Source organism: Poecilia reticulata, chromosome 17, assembly GCF_904066995.2.
Source record: "Poecilia reticulata chromosome 17, P_reticulata-male-v2, whole genome shotgun sequence".
NCBI classification, from domain to species: Eukaryota; Metazoa; Chordata; class Actinopteri; order Cyprinodontiformes; family Poeciliidae; genus Poecilia; species Poecilia reticulata.
In genome coordinates, this window is record NC_088846.1 from 15595576 (window position 1) to 15617886 (window position 22311).

At 39.3% G+C, this 22311-nt stretch overlaps 4 protein-coding genes across 7 annotated transcripts in view; 2 read left to right on the plus strand and 2 right to left on the minus strand.

Annotated features, from left to right (window-relative positions):
* The window catches only part of per2 (period circadian clock 2), a 30132-nt gene extending 27782 nt beyond the window's left edge, over positions 1-2350 (plus strand). For all 4 annotated transcript variants that reach the window (XM_008434189.3, XM_081598669.1, XM_081598667.1 and 1 more), the window contains one exon: positions 521-2350. In XM_008434189.3, the coding sequence (XP_008432411.2) occupies positions 521-736 (216 nt within the window). In that variant the 3' untranslated portion in view covers positions 737-2350. The remainder of the gene's footprint in view (positions 1-520) is intronic.
* A 2114-nt stretch (positions 2351-4464) lies between these two features.
* Positions 4465-10596, minus strand: hes6 (hes family bHLH transcription factor 6). The gene is given in 5 exon segments (XM_081598670.1): positions 4465-7292; positions 8140-8221; positions 8339-8425; positions 8518-8655; positions 8657-10596. Coding segments are annotated over 5 exon segments (780 nt in total). The 5' UTR covers positions 8735-10596; the 3' UTR covers positions 4465-6897.
* A 104-nt stretch (positions 10597-10700) lies between these two features.
* itm2cb (integral membrane protein 2Cb) lies at positions 10701-15262 on the plus strand. Its single transcript, XM_008434122.3, has 6 exons — positions 10701-10929; positions 12663-12800; positions 12920-13111; positions 13198-13308; positions 13398-13548; positions 14179-15262. Exons 1-6 carry the CDS (start codon positions 10843-10845, stop codon positions 14268-14270), a joined length of 771 nt encoding a protein of 256 aa, XP_008432344.1. The 5' UTR covers positions 10701-10842; the 3' UTR covers positions 14271-15262.
* On the minus strand, positions 15058-22149 carry LOC103479593 (G-protein coupled receptor 55). The gene is made up of 4 exons (XM_008434121.3): positions 21635-22149; positions 19975-20713; positions 19006-19206; positions 15058-18896 (listed from the first exon to the last, which is right to left on the minus strand). The coding sequence occupies exons 1-4, from the start codon at positions 21751-21753 to the stop codon at positions 18861-18863; spliced, it is 1095 nt and encodes a 364-aa protein (XP_008432343.1). The 5' UTR covers positions 21754-22149; the 3' UTR covers positions 15058-18860.
* Between the last annotated feature and the right edge of the window lie 162 nt (positions 22150-22311).

Below are 22311 nucleotides of genomic sequence, written 5' to 3' on the forward strand. Positions count from 1 at the left end.
TATTGCTCCTATTGGCATAACTTTGCAAAGCTTTTATCTTTTTTTTTTTACAACTTTCCTGTCACAATACAGCTCCAACTAGTAGTCTGTGGTAGTTACAACCATTTCTATTATGTAAATTGAGAAACATAAGTGGAAAAGAAAAAAAGAGTCAAATGCAAAGCAATACAATAAAACAGCTGAAAGCTGAAACTCAGGCATCCATCCATCCATCCATCCATTTTCTGACACCCTTGTCCCTCAGTGGGGTCAGGAGGGTTGCTGGTGCCCATCTCCAGCTAGCATGCCGGGCGAGAGGTGGGGTCACCCTCGACAGGTCGCCATTCTGTCACAGGGCAACACAGAGACACATTTTGGAGAGGCCAATTAACCTGACAGTCATGTTTTTGGACTGTGGGAGGAAACCAGAGTGAAACTTAGGCAAACAACGATTATTATACGCCTTTTCTTGTATTTATATGTTTTGTGTCTCTAAACTTCACTACTTAATTTAGGATTTAAACCCATTTGTGACTTCCAGGGATGCACCTGGTGTGACAGCACCTCAGAGACTGCAGCGACAGTTGGAGTGGAAGACCAGCCAGATTTGGGACTGGGTGATATGGAGACTGGAGAGGACTGCTGCCCCGAGAGGCTCAGAGGCGAACCTTTGATCTCTGCCATGATCTCTTGTCACTCAGGTCCTCCTTCAAGCTGCAGCCCACGGGCAGAAGGAGCAAATCAACAGGAGTTTTAAAGAAACTACTGCTCCGCTGTAAAGAAACTGCCTTAGATGAGCCATTTTGCTCTGCATTGCGGAACAAAATGTGTAAAATGTGAACGTCTGCGGTGATCAATTTAGCTGCATCAGGCAGGGTCGCTTAGTTGCTTCTGGGTTAAAGGCCGGGCTTTGTGACTCTACTCGTTTAATGATTTACCTTCTTTCGCACATCGCAGTGTGGCACCTTGAAAGAATTTCATGCACTGATTATAGGAGATGAAACATGTGACAAGGGAACAGCACAGTGCTCATAATCATGCTCAAAGCATGACAACAGATGCCAAGCAAACACATGCCAGACTGTGAGAATGTTAATGAGATCAGTATTTCAGGACATTTTCCCAGTTAAGTTAGGTGAGGTGAGAAAAAAGTGGAGGTTTGTTTTTATTTTTATTTTCTTGTTTAGCAACAAATTACTTAGGTTCTGTTGTTATTCATTCTCATAAGGAACCGACTGAGCATATGTGCACATTTTTTGTGCTAAAAGGAAGAATTATTGGTATTCCTTAGCAGCTACAATTGCTCAAACTCATTTTTGGGACTTGGAAATTCAAACCTGTTAAACTATCCATCATTTCAGTCCCTTCTCGGCCACATAAAAATATGCTCTGATTCTTACCTTTAGTGGAGTAACATGCGGTCCAGCGAACCTGACATAAAGGCCAGCTATTCATAATATATTTTACCTTATCTGGTTATTTAAGAAGCTCCAGACTGAATGTGAGCCTGGTTTGTTTTTTTATTGATTGTTTTATCCAGCACTCTGTACATTGTTGAAGCTGAGAGCAAGCTGGCCCATGGTAGTAAAATGAGAGTAATGGGAGGAAAATGTGCAATATTTCCCTCTGAAATGCCATAAAGTAGAAACCATATCCCACCTAATGAAAGCACATGCAATACTGCAGTATTTATTAAGCCGATCGGAATATTTTAACAGGACATGACCGAGCATGTGCACAACGCTGCTTTTAACTCGGTTGTAGTGTTTCAGAAATATTTTTGTTTTTCTTCGGAGCCATGTGTTACCAAACTATGCTTGATGTGGGTTCGGCATATTTTAGTTATGAAATGTTTCAATTGTTTCAGATGTGAAATTCTTATTTCTTTGCCGGCGTTGCACTCGTTAATCTTTAAAAAAGTCTTTGAGTATATACATTTGTATATATTTTGCATACATGCTTTTTGAAAACTACATAATGCGTTTCTTAGAAAAAAAAAACACACAAAAAAAAACTAAATTATAAAACAGACAGGACCAATAATGCTGACTGCAAATCAGAAAGGGAAAAATAACTGTGTGGTTGTTTACAGTGGATAAGGTTGGTAGAGTAAAAGATGACACCAGCTCATTATAAGCCAAAAACCTGGAAGGTTTGTTATTATTTTAGAAACAAGATGCCTGGGGGGTTTTTATTTTATAATTTCACATGAATCCATGCTATTCCTCTGTACCTTTTCTGAATGTGTCATTAGTCTGTCTGCTATTTCAGCAGGTTTCTCAAGCACCTTTCTTTTTCGTGTCCTTATTTTTTCTTGGTTCAATGAAAAATAAATATTTTCTTGAAATAAAAATGTTTCATTTGAAATCAACATTGTTTTGCATATTACCTATGGCAGTTTCACATCCACACATCGTTGCCTTGTGTTTATTTCCCTGTATGCACATTTTTGTTAGTGTGACATTGACAAAACAGGAAAAGTTATAATTAAAAGATTTAAACACCAGGGCTGGTTGCCCAAGCAAATTCAGTCCAATAGAAGACTGCAGGATGCTAAAGAAAATCTCGAAAGCCTTCAAATGTTATCACAAAACAAGTTCAAGGTGCTCACAAATGTGAGACAGCGGGTCTGTCCAATCTGAAAGATACTGAACAAGTTCATCATTCGTAACTGAATACACCAAAAATCCTACCGTCAAAGGAAGAAAGTGTGACATCTGTGTCAGAGCTGGACTCGGAAACATCGCAACGGCCCTAAACATGCCATAACTCCACCGGTCAAAGAGCAAAGAAGTGGAAGCTCCTGACTTTGATCTCAATGAGAAGCCCTCGGGTCACTTGAAGGGGATTAAGGTTAACCTTTAAACGTCTCAGAGATGAAGGTGAGGAGGTGGGCAAACATTCCTCAAACCGATGTCAGAGGCTGACTTTTTACTCAGAATACACAGCTGTGTTGACGTCTTTCAAACAATGAACAAAACTAGGAGAACTTGCTGTTTAGCTCTAATTAAATCACTTTCTTTGTCAGATATGGCCTGGATAAATAAATAAATGAATACATTTGGGAACATTTCTTTTGAAAGAACAGAACGATTAATACAACAATGTGTACAACAATATTCAAATTGAACGAAAAATGTGCACTTGTTTATTTGACTAAACATTCGTTTATAGGCTTGTTCTTTGGACCCACGTCACGATGCAGATGGTCGGATTGTCAAGGCTTTTGATCGATAAACCTTAAAGTGGTCTGACCACTAGATGGCGATAAAACGCATTAATATAAAAGAATGCGCCAATGACGCTGCAATTCGTATTCAGATTAGATTACAAAGAGCATGCATGATGTTAAAGTTTTCCTGTCCTGTGGTTGTGACTTTCATTTTCCTGATGCAAATCGATGTCTGTCTGACTGAAAAGCTACGGAGACTACTCTGCTGTCAAGTCCTGACAGATCCTCCACATCAAAGCGGCCTTGTTCGCCGTCTTCTTTCACACCTCACACTTCATGCACATACAAGTGTGGATTTGGTAGATGCCATAATCTGAAAAAAAAAATTGCGGAGTAGAACCAGGCTTTTTATTATTATTATTTCATGCATTCTTTTGGTGAAGTAAATAAACGAGCTATGTGATAAGTTTGAGTTTGTAAAGTGCTCGATAAGGATGGCGCGTTACTTTAGTCCACCGTTCACACCTTCTACCCCGCATGTTAGGCTACAGATTTAGAACAAGGTGCAAATTGCTGGCCTGCTGCGCTTATTTACATCTGCTGATCTGCAAATCCGGTCTTTCTTTCGTTCTTTCTTCTTGAAACAATGAAGTGAAACCGTAGTTGTTTCACATTAACAAGAAATACTTCAACAGGTTTTTTTTTTTTTTTATGTAGGCTATATATGTTCTTGCATGATGTTAGACAAATACTGCGTGACAAAGAATGCGTGTTTCTTCAAATATATACATTTTTTGAAGATTATACTTCAGACGTGTCCAAACATTCTCCAAGCAGCCAATCGTCAGTATTACGTCTGGTAAATACTGTATCCGTGCAGCGGAGTTTTCCGTTTTTTAGTCACTTTACGTTCCATATCATATCAGTTTTCAATATCCTCAACTGTATTTATGTCTTGGCTTTATTCTAACGCATGGATATATTTCGATCTAAACCAGCTGTCGCGCTGTTTAGCGTGTTTTTACTGGAAAGTGATGTCTTTTGCAGCCTCGTCTTGACAGGTTGCCCACACCGTAGTTCTGCCACATCTATGGTCCACCTACAGCGCGTGTGTTCCTGGTAGTGTGTGGAGTGATAGTTTTGTGTTAGCCACAGTTTTTTTTTTTTGCAACATAACCCGCAATAAGATGGACTTCTCATGACTTTCTGTTTGCCACTCTTCCAAACAGACTGTCGTTGAGGATCTCTGCATCTCCTCCAGAGAAGTATTGAATTCTTGCCTTTTCCTCCGATTACTGGACTGGGATGTTTCCACTTTGGCAATTATCTCTTTATTTTGAGATGAAGGACAATGTTTTATAACCTAACCATGCTTTCAACTTTTCCACAATTGTATTAGTGATCTGTCTGGGATGTTTACCGATGTTGTTTGTTCACTAGTGTTCACTGACAATCATTTTTATACTGAGGTGGAAGCCAATCTGCTGCAATTCACTTTATTTAATGGTAAGTAAAGGGGGCCACACAAAAATGAATGCCCCACTTTACAGATTTTTTATTTGTAAAATACATTTTCCTTCTAATTTACAGTTGCACGCTGCCATGTGTTGATCCTTCCCGAAAAAAAAAAATCAATCAAAGGGCATGGAAGCTCTTCAGTGGTGCTGTAGAAGGATAATTTAATTGTATTAATATTTCTCCTGTCATTTTCTAAACTGCCACAATCAGAAGAGCTGGTAGAGGTGTTAGGACCGTTGACTGCAAAATAATTGACACTCGGTGAATATCGCAGGAACATAGGAGATGACAAGAGACCAAAGATGAATTCAGAGCGTTCTCAGAAGTACCGTTTGATCTGAAATCTGGAAGAGCTGAGTAACATTTTCCCTTCACATCCATTACGATGCAGGAACACAATTAGAAACTTCATCGCTTTTGATCCTGAAGCCGTTCAATAATTCGCTATTGAACGCACACCCAAAGGGAATTACAGCCTAATTTGGTACATTATGACAAACTGGTGCTTATAGGAAATTGATTCTCATGACCATCCATGTATCCAAGGTATTTAAAAAAAAAAAAACATATAAAAGCTGAGCTCAAATAGAGCTATAAAACCCATTTGACATGTTCAGAACGAGGCCTATAAAAGGAGCGATTACTCATCTCACACCTCACAAATGCCTACGACGTGCAGAGAAATCTTCGAGCGAGAGAGAGAGAGGGAGGGAGTGTTCACACAATCTGGCCCACAACTGCAGAGTAAATCTTTATAACAAACGAGGGTGGGTGGTTAGTGGGATCCTTCTGTGTAAAAGTCGCTTTTTAGGAGCGAGAAAGGTGCAGAAATAGAATGTCCACAGAGGTCTTTGTTTAAAAAAAGTTATTTATTTAAACTGGACGAGGTAGCTTACTAATGCACTATAAATACGCAGTCCTTCACTTTCTAAATAGGAAATAATTTAACAATGTATCTGGAGAGGAACAACTAAATGTTAAAACAAGTACATATTTACAAATGCATTCGCCACCTTATTAAGGTAAGCCTGTACACTTTTAAATGCAGAATGTACACGTCAATGATCTCTGCAACTATTTTTATTCTATTTTACAACATTAAATACTTCAACTGCAGCTATGATACGTTTTGCAAAGAGCTTCTTTATGTCTTAGCCAAAGTGGTTCCCAAGTTTGTTTTTTTTAAGACTTAATACAATTTTAAAGTAATGACATAATTTTAAAACAGGACAGAACAGGACAGGGATCTTGATTCCTTGAGTGTTTATTGGAACACAATGCTATGTTAGTAGGTACTGATAGGGTATGATGTCAGAAAACCAGTGCTAGCTGTTGTGCTAAATGACAAGCATAGCTAGTTATAGCAATAGAAGTCCAGACTCATCCTGCATGTCTAACTGCAATTAGTCTGGTATAGAAAATATTCACAAATGGACATTACACAGTACTCTGTGAGTCAGCGATTCAATTAAATAGAAGTGCAATTATATGGAGCGGCAATACCATCAACGCAACAGTGTAAGAGTCATAGCCTTAGACACATGGTTCTCAAACTGTGGTACATGTACGACTAGTGGCAGGTGGGCTGACAACAGTGGCTTTCAAAAAGAAAATCTTGAAATAATTGTTTATAAGCTAAATGCAAGCACATTAGCTGTTATTCATTAAAAACTTTGCCATATGCTAATTAAAAAAGATTGTGCAGCATTGTGTGTGACTTAGCTTAATAATACACAAGTTGTCAGACGTACTAAATTTAATGTCAGAGCAGCCATATTGGATTGTGAGGTTGGAGATTGTAAGCACCCACTGACTTTACCATTGGGGATTTCAACTCTCTTTTAATTTACTTTTTTTCCCCCAACTTTAAACTCAGAAATTTGGACTTATGTGTAAAAATGGAGGATGTATTTAAAACACATTTTTCAACCAATCATGCATTGCCAATAAATACGAGTGATCGAATGATTTTGTGTCTCAATGACACAACCCAGCAAGTTCAAAAGATCCAAGTTCTGTTCTAGTACTGTGATAAAAAGCCTAACAAGATGGTGGTACTTGGAGAAATTACGAAGGTGGTATATAAAAAAAAAAAAAAAAGAGAACCACTGTCAGAGACATTGTACTGTTGCCCATTCAGGGATGTTTTGTAGTGAACTGTAGCCTATCCGGTACATTCTAACAATAACCAACAATCATCTAGTTTACGCAAACCTCTTCAAAGTTCTTTACCAAGGTCTCCACATTGGCTTTGAGAAAGTTACGCCAGACGATGCGTGCTGGCTAGCTACCTCCTCTGTGGAGGAGGCTTGGTTTTGCTCCGAGTCCGTCTCATCCAGGTCGGAGCTCAGGTCGTCGGTGGAGGTGTTGGAAGTGACCGGGGACACCACTCTGGCGTACATACTCTCAGGCAGGGGCCGAGTGCTACTACAGGCTGGCTTGTTTTCATCAAGATGCTCCTCGTCATTAAGGGGCATCCTCTCCAGGAGGTGGTTCAGCAGCTCAGATGCAATGGCGGGGTCTATTCCAGGGCAACAGGACACAAACGTGTGCACATCGTGCATGCACTGGATGTAGCCGGCGGCGAAACGCTCCTTGGCCTCCCTGTTCAGAGCGTCCACCTCTGGAGAAAGACATACAGCAGCCACAACAGTATTTTAAATGTCAAATGACGCAACCACTGTGGTCTCGGTAGTGTCTGAGCCAAACTGTTGATTGAGTACGTGAGCAGTACAAGTCAATCAATCTGTTGCAACATTATGGAATTTTGGTAAATTATTGAAAAACATCATCGGCAAATCTGCCGTTTGTGCTCCAGCCCTCTCACTGGTGCTGAAGTCCTTTGTTACGTTATTTTACCAACTGGGGATTTTGAGTACTTCTGATGATAAACCAAAGAACACAAAACATTATTTTTATTATATATATATATATATATATATATATATATATATATATATATATATATATATATATATATATATATATATATATAAAATATACAATATACAATATATACAATATAGAGTAATTATAGTAACTCTATATACAATATAGAGTAATTAAAAAAACAACTACAATTCATTAATCTCTTAGTCTATGTTCACACAGCAGGCAAATGTGACCCAAATCCATTTTATTTTTTCACACCTGTGACCCATATAGACCTTTTTCATGTCAGTCTGAATGGCCCTATTCAGATCATTTATTACATAATAAATGTACATTTATTTCTTAAGGAGGATCTCAAGACCCTGTACTTGTCAACTACGGACCTCAGCTGAGGTTACACCTGAAATGTTGGGAGACTCTGATGAAAATACGTATCCGCTAATAATAAGAACTATATATCTTCGCGGAAGAGTTATTTAAAGTTATTTACAGGCTGTTTTCGTTCGGTTCGAATCATTTTTTTGCAGGCTATAGGTCAACCTTATTTTAAATATTGCTAAACAGTAGCAGAGGTTTACCTTGTGCTCGGCTCTGCAGGATGCTTTCCACATGTTTCACCGTCACCTCCAAAACTTCAGCATTCTCCATCTTCGACTGTAACTGCGGCGAGTGGAAAAGCAGCAGCCACCGGTTGGGCTAAATGAACTCAATTAAGGACACATCGACGTGAGGCCATTTAAATAAAAAAATAAAAAATAAAAAAAAAACCTCACTTACGTCTGAGTCTGCGATGAGAATCCTGAGCTCTTGTAAGCTTTCATTAATGCGAGCTCTTCTTTTCTTTTCCATGAGAGGTTTCCTCATCTACAGCAGGAATATCGAGGGACAAGAGAGGTCACATTTATTACTTTCTTTCTACGCTCTGTCGCAGCTACCACAGTCTCCATAACCCCTACCTTCCTGTCAGATTGTGTTTCGCCGTCACCTCCATTCATTCCGCCGGTGTTGCTGCGTATCGGAGCCATGGTTGAAGTTTGGCCAGGAGGCCGCTGGGGTGTGATCCAGAAAGCCGTTAGCTGGAGTCCGTGTGGGGGGACAGATGGCCGTGCGGTAGTTGACTCCTTCAGAGAATGGGCTGTTATTGCCGAGGGGCCTTTCTGCGGCTGCATACATGGCTCATTTACATATAAATGGATGAACTGGGTGTAAGTAAGACAGAGAGGGCGTGCAACGCCCCGTACCCTTTATCCACAGGGGGTCCTGGACCACGCAGCCAAGACATGCGATGATCTGCAGTCGAACTTTAAAAGAGTTTGAAGTAACTTATAAAACTATATGCATTCAGGATCATATGTTCAATTGCAGATGGTTTGTTGCGCACTGCTCTTAACAAATACATTTCAACATCAGTTTCCTTCTTAGTTGCATGGCTTATTAAGTTGTGCTTATCGGGGACAGTTCTCACGTCATTAGGAAGTTTGGTTAATTCATTCTTAATTGCTAACAATCGGTTGACAAATGAAAACCAATTAACTCCTGTTCAAACAGCTGTAAAGAAGGCAAACGGTCCTGATTCACTGTTCTACTTTCTCGCGGTTGTTTTTGTTTGTTTGTTTGATTTTGTTTTGTTCTTCATAAAGTGTTATTTCAGTTCCTTTATTTACGCCTATTGAGAAAAGAGAACAAGAATGAGCACATTACCTCATTTATTGCACAGTGTGTAAAAAGAAAGTAAAAGTGAATGTTCTATCTTTTATTTGCAGAATAACATTGTCACATTGATCACATTCATTCAAAGGGAGAAAAATCCATAGCTGACATTGTATGGCAATAAGTATATAATTTAACAACAAAAAAAAGACAAGCTACATCGCACCTATATTATTATTTGATGTTTTTATTTATATATGTATAGACTTCTACCCCCACTGTAGGTTTTGTGTATGGTGAACTATTCCTGACAAGTGTTGGTTACTTTTAATGCATGACACTTGTTAGCAGGAAAGCCAGGTGGATTGTGTAACAGTTGTGCTCAGTGATCATTTTAGCAATGCAAGCTAAAACAATAGATGTAGCTGACATTATATGGCAAGAAGTATATTATTTAACAACAAAAAAGACCAGCTACATTGCACCTCTTCAGGTCTTACTGTTAAACTTCTGTTAACAGCTCACCCCCCTCCTCCTTTTTCAGGTCTGCCACACATTCTTTTGTTTTTCATTTTTTCAGTTTTTATCAAAGCTAACTGAGCATTTTTTAAATAGGTTTGAACTATCATTTTAATTAAGGAAATGCAACATTTCCTTTGTGACTTCTCATTATTTAAACAATGGCTTTCTCAGTAGCATGTGAGATGGTCACTGTTTGACATGTGCATATGGTAAATAGCTGACTGTAATCATGAATAGTCAATTTGCAAGGGAGATATACTGTAGCACATGAATGGCTTTTGATGCCCACTGTTTGTGTCACAGATCAGAGATTACCTGCTGGGGATGCCTTAAGTAAGACATGCAGGTGTAGCATACAAATTTATCATCTGATTTAGCCTAAACACACAGATGTTTCTGTAAGTCATCACAGAATTTTTTTTTATTAAATTGCTCAATGATATAATCATCCCAGTCAGTCTAATGTTGATTATTATACACAGTGGTATACAGGTTTTATCTGCAATATCCTCATCAACTGTAGCAATAATCTATTGATAACTTTATTGCAGTATAGCTTCTGGCTGAGCCAATTTGTAACATCACAACATTTCCGGACGATAGTGTTCGGAACAGGGATGTGGGGAGGATATTCAGCTTTAAATAAAATGCGGAATACACTACCATATTGGGATTTCGACTTCAAAGTAAAAGCACGAAGCAGCTTAATGTCCGGAAATTGTTTTGAGATGCATTTTTTTTCCGCTGTAAAACGGGTTGAAAAACAAATCCGTCGGTGTTTTATGCGAACCAGCTCACAAAATACACAATTGAAACTATTTACGTGCACTTTACACTGTCTGCGAACGTTTTTAAGCAGCGCCAGCTTTTATGTTGAAACCAACGAGGAGGCTTTTCCCTCGGTCCCACACAGCGCTCGTACGTCAGAGAAGACGCTCTTCTGATGTCACAGATTCCCGGGGGCGAGGCTGCACCGGCGCTATAAAGTCCTCCCGGTGCTGTGGATGGAAGCGCGGCGCTGAACCAGAACCACAGCCAGGCAGGAGACAAAGGGAGAAAAAATCAAAATAAAATAAAAATAAAAATACAAACTGAGCTAAACCAAAAACATGGTGAAGATCACCTTCCAGTCAGTTTCGGCGCAGAAGCCCGAGAAAGACCAGGATGTCGACAAGATCACTCTACCCCAGGCTCACGTGAGTTTGCGCATCTTATCTTTCTTTTGTTTTCGTGTTGTGGCATTTTTCTTTAGCGCTATTATTGTTTTTATTATAGCAAGAGTAGATTCTTCTTTTGCACAGGATATAACTAAGTAGACACATGGTTCCCCGGCTAGTAATAGGATTCAATTTTAAACCTTTAATCTTTTAATGTGCCTATATTTAAACGTAATCTAACGTGCAATGAAAACCCTAATTTATTTCTGCATTTGCCGTAAATTTTTGACAATTTCTAACAACAGACTGAAGGGTTGCAGCAGCTGTTTTGTTGAGGCAATGAGGTAAATTGTGCAGCAGCATAACGGGTCAGTGCATGCCAGTGTCAGTCTGAGGGTGTTGATATTACATCATCTCATTCGGCCAGCCTTGAGGACACTGCAGATAATAGACCTGTCTGTATAAGTGTGCATTACGGATGGATGTGACTGACAGTCCTTCATACAGCACATACCGACGATATCTTCCAATTCTTATTTGCACTTTTACCTCAAGAAAGAAAACTGAGGAAACAGAGAGAGAGAGAGAAAAAAAACTGCTGCAATTCCTGCAGCATTTGTGCCATTCAGAGCATGTTATACCATTTCAGTCCTGCAGGGGTTGAATCCATCAGGATGAGTAACGCGATAATTCATGTTTTTACCTTGTACTTAGTGTCCTTTGGGTGCAGCTTAATTCATAATATACTAGACATATACTGTGTGCTAAGAGTTAACCTGAAAATAATTCATGGATACATAAAGAAGAAAGGCTTAGAAGAGGAACTGAAGATGGAAACATGTCAAATCTACCTCATAGATAGATAGATAGATAGATAGATAGATAGATAGATAGATAGATAGATAGATAGATAGATAGATAGATAGATAGATAGATAGATAGATAGATAGATAGATAGATAGATAGATAGATAGATAGATAGATAGACAGGTCACATTGGCTCTGTCTTTTCTCAGCCTCCGTTCTTCACTCTGTCCCAGTAGTAGAATATAATTAGATATCAGGCACTGAAAAGTCTTTTTTCAATCCCCCCTTCTTCTCCCAGCCCACTTTGCACTGTAAAAACCACTCAATGACGTATCAGTCATCAGAGAAGACACCCCTTTTCATCTGTTTTGTTTACGTCAGCTGAAGGATGTCAGAGGCGGAGTGGGTTTTGATTGGCCAAGACAGGAGGTGAGGCGTCAGAGCCGATACGCAATACGTGTAGATCTATTAATACGTGCCCCCACCTATGCCGAGGGACCCCTCTACTCTACGCAGCCATCCTCGCTTTTTTTTTTTTTTTCAATCCCACTTGGTGAGCCGAGATTTAATATCGGCAAATATGGAGCATTGAAGTAGGGCTCCAAGAATAAACCCAGACGGCCACGTGCCAGCATCTTCGTCAGAGGCTGGCACAATCTGTTCTCCCCGCTTCCGCTCTCCATGGCAACAGTAGTATGGGAGAGGCAGAAGGTTGGCCGAGAGACCGTGGGCAGGCATCTGGCATGCTTTACTCCAGTCCTTCCTACGTCTACCAGATCTCCTCGCCTGACTAACAGCTTGGCAACTGTCAGAATTAACTCTGTTACAATTCAGACTCAGTAAGGAAGAACGTAGCTCTGTGAGCTGTTGCGTCATCCGGGATTCAATTGTAGAACAAAAGTGCAGCCTTGTGTGAGTTTACTGAGCTGCTGTCTAACCAGACCTCTTTTCCTCTTGCCTTACAGGGGCGGCTGGTTCCTCCCATGAAGCCCAGAAAACCCTTTCCAGTGGGCCTGTGCTGCCTCGCCATCGGCCTTGTCATCTTCACCTTGGGACTGGTGCTGCCTTCCATTTACATCTATCGCTTCTACTTTATGTCCCAGGTTAGTGGAGTTAAGAATTCCCCCGCCCCCAAAACAAGTCTGACCTCGAATCTTACCTTACTGGACAATGCAACTGAAAATAAAACATGCTGACTCGGGTTTGTTTCGTGACCTCACAGCAGATCCCAGAGGACAGCTTATTCCACTGCCGGGTCATCTACGAGGATTCTGTGTACGCTCCCCTGAGAGGACGCCAAGAACTGGAAGAGAACGTGGGCATCTACCTTGAGGAGAACTATGAGCAGATCAGTGTTCCCGTGCCTCATTTTGGGGGCAGTGACCCAGCAGACATCGTCCATGACTTCCAGAGGGTAGGCAATAAAAAGTCTCATCCTCTTATCTAGACTCGCCACATTTGAGTGTTTAAGGCTTAATATTTCTTCTTGATTCATTCCAGGGCCTCACAGCCTATTACGACATTGCCTTGGACAAATGCTACATCACTGAGTTGAACACGACTGCTGTGATGCCTCCTCGCAGTCTGTGGGAGCTGCTCGTTAATGTCAAGGTGAGCATTGTGATCGATTTAACACTCGGCAAAGAGGAGCGAGGACACTGTGTTCCCTCGTTACTGACCACTTTGTCTCTTCGTCTCAGAGGGGGACGTACCTTCCCCAGACGTACATTGTCCAAGAGGAGATGGTTGTGACTGGCAGGTTGAGGAACATGAGGCAGCTGGGCCCCTTCATCCACAGACTCTGCTTTGGCAAAGAGACGTACCGCCTCAGACGTCGCAACCAGCGCCAACGTGAGTGAGAATTTGCGATAAATTATGCGCAGTGTTTTTTCCCGGTCACTTCCGCCTAGTTATCACCCTCTCTTAACACCAGACAATGTGAGAATGTGAGCCATGCAATGTGCTTAGGAGAGGAGGGGGGTCACTGTGATCCATCTGCATCAGAGAGTTCAAATTTGCTGTGTGTGGGAGAAAATCGGAGAGTGACCAGAACCAGAACCCAAATTGGGTCTTCCTTCTGAGCACTTCAGACGGTGTGCAATTCGCTCCCGTCACAGACATTTGTGTGTGTGTGTGTGTGTTTTTATGTGTGTGTTTTTGAGTGTGGGCACAGCCTGGGAACTTCCTCCTGCTACGTGAGTCACTCGTAGTGCAGTGGACACGTCCACACATTTGTGGAGGAGGTAGTGATGCGCATGAAAGATAACTCTGGCGTCGCGTCCCTCAGTCGGCGTGAGATCTTTTAGAAATGATGCAGCAAACTTCCCCCTGAGTACATATATGGATGAGACTGGTGCTGAATCAAATAGGGCACCGGAGGCATGCCAGCTGCACCAGTAATACGAGGAGTTTCAGTGCCGAGCAGATTTCTTTTTTTCTCAACGCGCCTTTTGTTTCTCTCCCTTTCTGTGCCTCTTCCAGGTATCGAGAGGCGCGAGGCAAAGAAGTGCCACAGAATCCGTCACTTTGAGAACACGTTTGTGGTCGAGACCGTCATCTGCGACCGATTCTAAAATCTGAGGCGGAAATCACAGCCATCCGACACTGAAGCCAATTTCAAACCATACCTCTTGAATTCCTTATGCGTTATGCTGCACTTTAAGAGCAAAATGTTGTCCTTTCGTTTCGGTCTGAAGAGTTTTTTTTTGTCTCATCTTTGCTCTTTTTGTTGTTAATGTCTTACTTTTTAATTCGGATCGTACGTGTGATGTGTTTGGATTTATCTGTGGCTTGTCCTGTAGAGCAGGAGATATTAATCTCAGTCAAATCAGTCAGTCTGTGACAGTTACATCAGAAAACCAGACTCGCTCTTATTTTGTTCGTATTCGTTTGTTAGTTATTTAAAAAAAAAATTTATTTAAAGGGCAAAACATACCTCATGTAGTTAAGATGTTCATTTTGCTTGTTTATATCATTACCGAATTGTGTATATAACTGATTGTTCCTAAGCAATATACATATATATACTGTACATTTTCTTCTTAATATCACATTGTTACACATGCATAGATTTTTATCAAAACTTGTTTTTGTGAGAGATCACTTATTTATGTTTTTTTTTTTTTTTCCTTTGGTATCACACTTTACTACTCCTTGGGTTATATACGGCTTTAGACTGTAATTAGTAGCAGTGCTGTAGAGGGACAAAGGGAACCAAAGTCTGCAGTCAGTGATGCTACAAATAGTTGTAAGGGGTATAATATTTATATTGAAGAGTGCTTTATAGTTTAGATCACTTACTGTAGATGATATCAAAGGCAAAAAACGACTTCTTTTCGCTCTTCCTCACTCAGATTTAGCTGTTTGTCTTTAGCTCTCGCCTCCTCTCCGTCCTTTCTGACTTCCGTTCTCTACATTGTTGACGAGTCTTATCATGAATGACATTTTTAGGTGTGTTTATGATGTACACGTGCTCATATTTCACTGTTTTTGACACTTTATCTGACTGTACAGTCTAAATTCTCTTGTAAGATCTCGCTGCTTTAAAAATAAACAATCAAACTTTCTTTGTCTTTTGGAGTTTTCTCACTATCGGTGGAGCACAGTTAGAATCTTAAGCGACAATTATTGGCACATCTGTTGAGGATGTGCAAAACAGCATAAAAAAATCTTATGAAAAAGTTCAATTAGACTGGATCTAGTTTTACCTTTTAGCCCAGATTTTCTCAAAAGGTGTCTGTGATCTAATTGAAAGGGACAAAGCTTTCTAAATCTGAAAATCAAGTTTTTGTGGGCACAATCAGAAATGAAGTGGTTAGAGCTGCACTTTTAAAGACTATAATCACTGTAATATCTTGCTGAAAGCAACTCAATATATCTTTTTTTTTTTAAAGGCCTTTATTTTTATTCTCAAATTGGAAGCTCTGACTCAAAAGACAAATTGAGCATCTTGAATATTCTTTTTTCTGAAAGAGCTTGAATTGTTGGGCTCACATTACCCAGTTACAGGAAGGCAAAAATGCAACAGAAAGCTGCAAATGAATGAGATATTTTTTAGTCTGGTTTTGAGACTTGCTTTTGCCTAGTTCTCAATAGGTGATAGTTTTAATTTGAGAGTTGTTGGTCTGGCTCCAGTTTGATGTGCAACCTGGGCAAGGCATTTTAACCGACATTGTCTCTGTGTGCGAATTCCTGCACATTTATGAGTGTGACTCTGGGGCAAAGTGCTTTACTGGCTTATTTGACTAGAAAGGCTTTAGATAAACTCAGCCCGTTTATCATTTTACCATTCATGCTAACCTCCACGTTTTGCCACTGTGGGCAGTGAGTCATAATGGCCTATATCCAAAAATGTCGTTAAACGTATGCCAGTCCACAGAACAAAGACACCAAAATACTATTTTGTAGAGTCAGACATATATTGTGGATTGGCCTACTTAAAATATAATACAATAAATGTCGACGTGCCTGATTAGCTAAAGCAATAACACTTAAAATGTACTTATGTCAGAAAATGTCAGAATATAAAACTTAAGAGTCAGTTATTAAAAAAAAATAATGCATGTGTAATAGTATTTTTTTTGTTCCAAGAATATATTTGCAAAATGTTATTAAAAAAACAAAAAATTATTGTGGGATGATGTGTACAGGATCCGGTGTACAGGATGTTTGGATGAATTGTTTGCGCAACTAAATCATCTGTGTTGAGAAACTCATTCAAGGAGTCTGACACTTTTAAATGGGACATTTTGATGAGATTCAAGATCAAGGGACGAGTGAAGGTAACCAAAAGAAAAAGGGGATGTAGTTCTTGTGACCTCAGGACAGTAGATTTTTGTCGCACTGTTTTGCACATAGTTTGTTTCATTTTACGACTTACGGTCATGGCGATCAGATAAGTGTTTGTCATCATGCAGTCCTTCTTGACACAGTTAAAACTGTTTCAGTTTTTTATTTGTTTTACCCTGACTGTCAATGTGTGTCTGTTTAGATGGTTGGAGACTTTCGTACAACTATTTCCCCGACTCACAAAAATCAACTCAAATCTCCTGCTTTGAAGAGAGTGGATAGGAGAAGGAATTATTATATTTATAACCCATATAAACTGAACTTATAAGAAATTCATGCTGAAAAGTAAAATAGCATTCTAAAACTACTTCAATTAGATGGATTTTTCCCTTACTGGATAGGTGTTCTTAACTTAAAGGTTGGATCCCCCAAAATATGCAGCTCTAGTTAAAACATGTATTTATTTGTTTTCATTTCTACCCAATGCATATCGAGGGCGCTGTGCGATCAAAATAGAGTAAAATGAAGTCACAAAAGTCAGCAAAACAACCTTTTGTGGTTCCCATTGCAGTCTGTAGATTTGTCATGTGGCTTCGATGGTTTGCTGACTGAAGGGTTTAACACAGTCACTTAACTACAGGTGGCTTCAGTAAGAGTTTCAGAAAAAGGGTAGCAGATTTATTTTAAAATCCATGCCTTCCTGTCAAATCGTTTAACCATTATGCATGTTTGAACCGTGAGTTTGATATGCTGGCTTTTAAAAATAGTTTCTGAGAAATGTATTTTGTATTTTTAATGAGAAAGCCCAATCAAGGGCCGTAAGAGTTGTCATAACTTCATTTCATAGTGCTGTGTTTTGGTTTGCATGAAGGGGCAGAAAATAAACACTACACCTGCCTTTTTAAAAGATTTTTTTTGTGGTACAAATGTGTTCTCAGATTAGCCCTGTAATTAATTTCCACTGTTTCGAAACTATGACCGCTTAACAGTATTTTAATTACTATGAAACTGGCAGGCATCTCTTGCTGTCATCTAGTACACTTTTGTTTGTGCTTGCATATAAATTAAAATTTTTCTTCTAAATGTTTATGAAACCGACCCGTAACCAATTCGGTAGCTCACACCGACTGCCATCAACAAATTGTTTTTAGCAATTTAATTAAAAACTTTAAAAACTTGAAATTTAAAAAGTGCCAATTAAAGTGAATTATTTTTAGCGTACATATATTAGTTTTATAACTACCAAAAAGCTACATATAAAATTTACAAAGCTGACGGACTTAATAAAAAGACAAAATGAAAACATTACTGAATTTCTTACCGTAATTTTCTTATTGCTGCACCAGCTTTTTCTTTTAAAATAAAAATGACATATTTCATTATTATTTTAGGGGAGTTTAATAATAAATTCATTATTTGTTTATTACTCTCTCTCTCAATCAGATGGTAATTAACTAGAAATGAACAGAAACAAAGCTTTCTGTTAAAATTTATTGCAAACAGACAAACATTTAAGAATATTTTTGTAATCCCAACACAATACTCTCTGTTATTTAAGGCTCAGTTTCACAGTTATTTCTTCTACACTACTTAAATCGTTTGTAATATACAGAATGAGCAAAAAATAAAAAAATAAAGTCAAAAATGTTTTAACTACTATTTAAAGGGTTAATGTTGGTAACCAGCTAGCATCAGTAAATGTTTATTGCATTAATGTTTATCAAGACCATAGATGATGAATTTGGCGTTGACGTTATTGGAACATCATGAATGAATATTCAGACGCTTTTATTAGTGTGCCTTTCACACTTATTCATTTACGTAAAAGATTAAATAAATACAATCTACAGCTATTTCTGTAAAATATCGAACAAGATATAGTTTTCCCACTTGAATTATTTGTTTCTTTTTACGGCACATAATACATTTAGACAGCCAACCAATAGCTATAATAATAAGCACGTCCAATGAAATAATATTGTTTGATATTTATCAACTGTGATTGTTTGGTATTGTTTTTTTAAAAGAATTTTTCTTTTTTTTTTTTTTGTTTGACCCCTGTTCTTGAGAATCAAAACAACAAAGCTCTGCGATGAGCCGCCTGCGCCAGATTTAAAATGAATCATACCACAAGTCAGTTTCTCATCAGGGAGTGAGAAAGCAGAGAGTTTTCTCAGCCATCTCTCTCGCAAAAAAAAAAACAAAAAACTCTTTTCATCATCTGTAGTGGAAGTTTTCTTCTTCGCTGCCCCTACTTTGGTTATTGGCGCTCTCTGAGGTTACAGATGCGTCAAGTGGCTCCAGCTTGGTGGTTAATTATCATTGCAGGTTGACCTGGTTCACTTCCCGTTGCTTCAAATGCCTGCCAAACTTTTTCAAGAGCTGCTTGCTCGGTTTGTTTTACTGCCCAGCTAAAAAAGACAAACAAACAAAAAACAACGACAACAAAACAACAGTGAACATGACCCAGGTCGTCGAAAACAAGTCCTATGTTTAGCTGTCGGTCTCAAGCATTCAGACCTCTGAAGTGCTGGAGTTTCCTCGCCTTTGGCTTAGTCTGGCCATCCTGAAGTTGTTTTTCGTCTTTTTCACCTCGTCAGCTATGAAGTAGTAGCACAGGCCATCCAGGCAACAGGTGATGTTGGACAGACACATGGTGGTCTGTAAAAACATGCTTATACTTTTCATGGAGCTGCAGTCCACAATCACTTGCTGGCGTACCTGAAGGCATGCGCAAAAGTTGAATGTTGTTATATCCAACTGAATGATAGGATACTTTATATGCTTTTAAATGTACATATAATTTCATACATTTGTTTTTGGATTTGTAGAGGCATCGCAAGTAGTTAATACTAAAGAGATAATCCTGACGAATGTCCTTTTTAAATAAGTATTTTTGAAAAAACAAGAATCACACGGTGTTATTGTTCAGTTTAATTTGTATGTTTGCCAGATCTAGAGTTTGACAGTTAATATATATTTAATGGCTATTTTTGTACCAATAACAAATCTCCACTAAGGTACATAAAATGCATTTATGAATAAAGCCAGCATAACGTTGAGCTATATAGCTACTTTTCAAATAGAATCAAAGGTTACTGATGCCTGCATGGACAGATTTTGAAACCTCACAACAAACGAAGAAAACACCCAACACTGAGTCATTTTACAAGTGTGTAAAATAGTAATGCTGTACTCCTACAGATTTGTCATAAAGAAATAAGGTGGTGAGACAAAAACATCACACAAAACGTTAATTTTGTCTGCTAGTATAAAATAGTTTCCTTGACATCTCCTTAGAGCCAAATCCTGATTCAATTAAAAATTGCCAGCTTTGTCAGCTAAAATTATCTCCTGTATATTTGATATATTTACCTGTCGAGTTTATAGAAAAATCTTGAACCCTGTTGCATATCAGAATCAGAGCTTAATGTTGTGTGCTTTACGGCTAAGTTCACATATATGTTGTTAATGTAAAATGTGTCTCACCAGGAACTGCAGGAAGATGGCCAGGTGGCTCGGAGTGAACGGCACCAAGAAAGCGCACAGGCCACTGCAGATGATCTTCACGCAGGCCTGGCTCTGGGCACTCCGCTGGCCGGACTCCTGGAGGGTCCAGATGACTTGAGCTGAACAGCAAACCAACGTGACCGCAGGCCCCAGGAAACCAAATATTTGCAAGCAGATGATCACTTTGGGACTCCAGCCATTTTCTGAAAATCGATGGAAGCAGTGGAAGTCGTTCGTAACTACTGTCCTGAAGTTGAAGGTGACTGGAAAGATAGAGGTAAACACCAGAACCCAGATCCCCACGCAGGTAATGACAGCCGCCTTGGGGGAGCGCAGCTGCTTGGCTTTGAATGGGTGACATATTGCCAGCCACCTATCAACACCTATGCACATGATCATGTAGATACCGCCGTACGTTCCGACAAAATAAAGGTTTTCCAGAAATGAACAAGCGAACTGGAATTCCTGCGGCCATGTCTGATATGCAGCGTGCATTTTGAAGGGTAGAGGCAAGAGGAGGAGAAGGTCCATTAGAGCCAAGCTAGTCATGTAGATGGTTGACTCAGTCCACTTTCGGAGGCACAGGCAATAAACCAGCAGCGCCCCCAGGTTAAAAATCATCCCCACTATGAATATGGGAACATAGATGACCAGCTCCACGTATTTCATTGGTTCGTCCACCTCTCTGAATGAGCACTCACTGCTGCTGTTGTTGCTGCTGCAAGGAAACAGTTTTGGTTCAATTTCATCATGCATGCCAAGTATTTTCAAACAAAACGTTTCATTGTGAAAGCTTCTTTGAGATGAATGTGCCGTTCCTGTCATTGCTCTTCGTTCCCACACTGAACATTAAGCATAAACCACGCCAGTGAGGCAACTGAAACTTCTCAGATGTGTGGGTATGCGAGCTGCGGGCTTGCTTTTTTGCGTTTCTGCTATCAAGACCAGACACAACGTAGCATGGGAACTTTTTACATGTTACTACTTTCATCTAGATGGGTGGTGTTGTTTTGAATCAGAGTAGCAGAGATCTAGACTGAGGTAAGTTCTAATTTGTGGTGGAAATCACCTAGTCACCGGCATTACGGATCTGCAGAATCATAATTAAGGCTTTATTGGGTGCGTGTTTTCATCAGGAGTCGAGTCAAGCCTTTGACTGACGCTCAGTGGAAAACACTGAGGGACTGATTTCCTTTAATGTCGCGCTAGTCTGCTGCCAACTGCAGCGGCTCAGGTCATGTTATCACACAACAAAGTAATTTTTAATCTAAGAAGAAAAGTAAAGCATTTTATCAACAGACGGGTCTAATATAAACGTATGACTTATTTGTGGTGTTTACTCAGTTTAAATGTTTAAGATTAGGAAACTATTCTTGCAGAAGCAGCACACCAAGGTGACGAAGATTGAGTACTTTTCAAATATATATACAAACAGAATTTCTTAGGCAATTAATCTTGCTAAATGAAGTCTTTTGCATGTAAATTCTTACTTACTATCAAAGAAACATTTCCGTCTACCTTCCTAAAAGACTCCAGCAGGTAAAAACAGCCGTCCAATAGCTACGCATGAAGAGTTTTACCTGCTCTGTTTTTAATGTAAATGTACAGTAGAAAAATTGAAATCTAATCTTGCTCTTACCTCATGATTGTCACAGAGGAATTTTGCTGTTTCTTTCTGAGTGTCTCTGCTGTGCCAGACAGCTTCTGCTTTTCTGCCTTTTGTTGTTTCATCACCACTTCCTGCGTCATGCCACACATGTATGTTTGCTCAGATGTGTGTGTGTTTTTCTTTTAAAACTGAACTTGTCCAGCAAGTCTTAAACTGTCACACGCGGTGCTGCCAATGTAAATGATCACTTGCAAAGGGACAAAAAGGTAAAAACTGTCTGCACAGATGGAAAATATAGCTGCAAGTAAATATGTTTTAGATGCCACCTTTCTCTTGTCTCAACATATTGTAAAATGTGTTACTCAATTGTTTTTTTTCCACTCTTTGTTGGAGAAAAAAAAAGAGATCTTACAAACATGTATTTCATATAATATATATATATATAGATATATGTACATAATTAATCTGTAAAGGCCATTTCTATCATTTAAATAGCTGTTTACAACATCGCTGTTTATTTTCAAGAAGGAGCTTCCAAAGCATTCAAACATATCGTGCACACTTTCCACTGAAAACCACAAAGCTCGACCAGAAGAACCAAGCACTTATCTCAAACCGGCACGTTGAAGTCAAGGTGTTTTAGGCTGGATTAAAGTGAGGAAATCAACACTTGACTGTGAGCGCCAACATACCGTTGTCACCCTCAA

Excerpts from the sequence above, each read along its gene's own strand:
- itm2cb (XM_008434122.3), top strand. The coding sequence starts at position 10,843 with ATGGTGAAGATCACCTTCCAGTCAGTTTCGGCGCAGAAGCCCGAGAAA. Across the intron at positions 10,930-12,662 it reads TCACTCTACCCCAGGCTCAC|GGGCGGCTGGTTCCTCCCAT; the intron begins GTGAGTTTGCGC and ends CTTGCCTTACAG. Across the intron at positions 13,112-13,197 it reads TCGTCCATGACTTCCAGAGG|GGCCTCACAGCCTATTACGA; the intron begins GTAGGCAATAAA and ends GATTCATTCCAG.
- LOC103479593 (XM_008434121.3), bottom strand. The coding sequence starts at position 21,753 with ATGTGTGGCATGACGCAGGAAGTGGTGATGAAACAACAAAAGGCAGAA. Across the intron at positions 20,714-21,634 it reads TCCTCTGTGACAATCATGAG|CAGCAACAACAGCAGCAGTG; the intron begins GTAAGAGCAAGA and ends GTTTCCTTGCAG. Across the intron at positions 19,207-19,974 it reads CCATCTTCCTGCAGTTCCTG|GTACGCCAGCAAGTGATTGT; the intron begins GTGAGACACATT and ends GCATGCCTTCAG.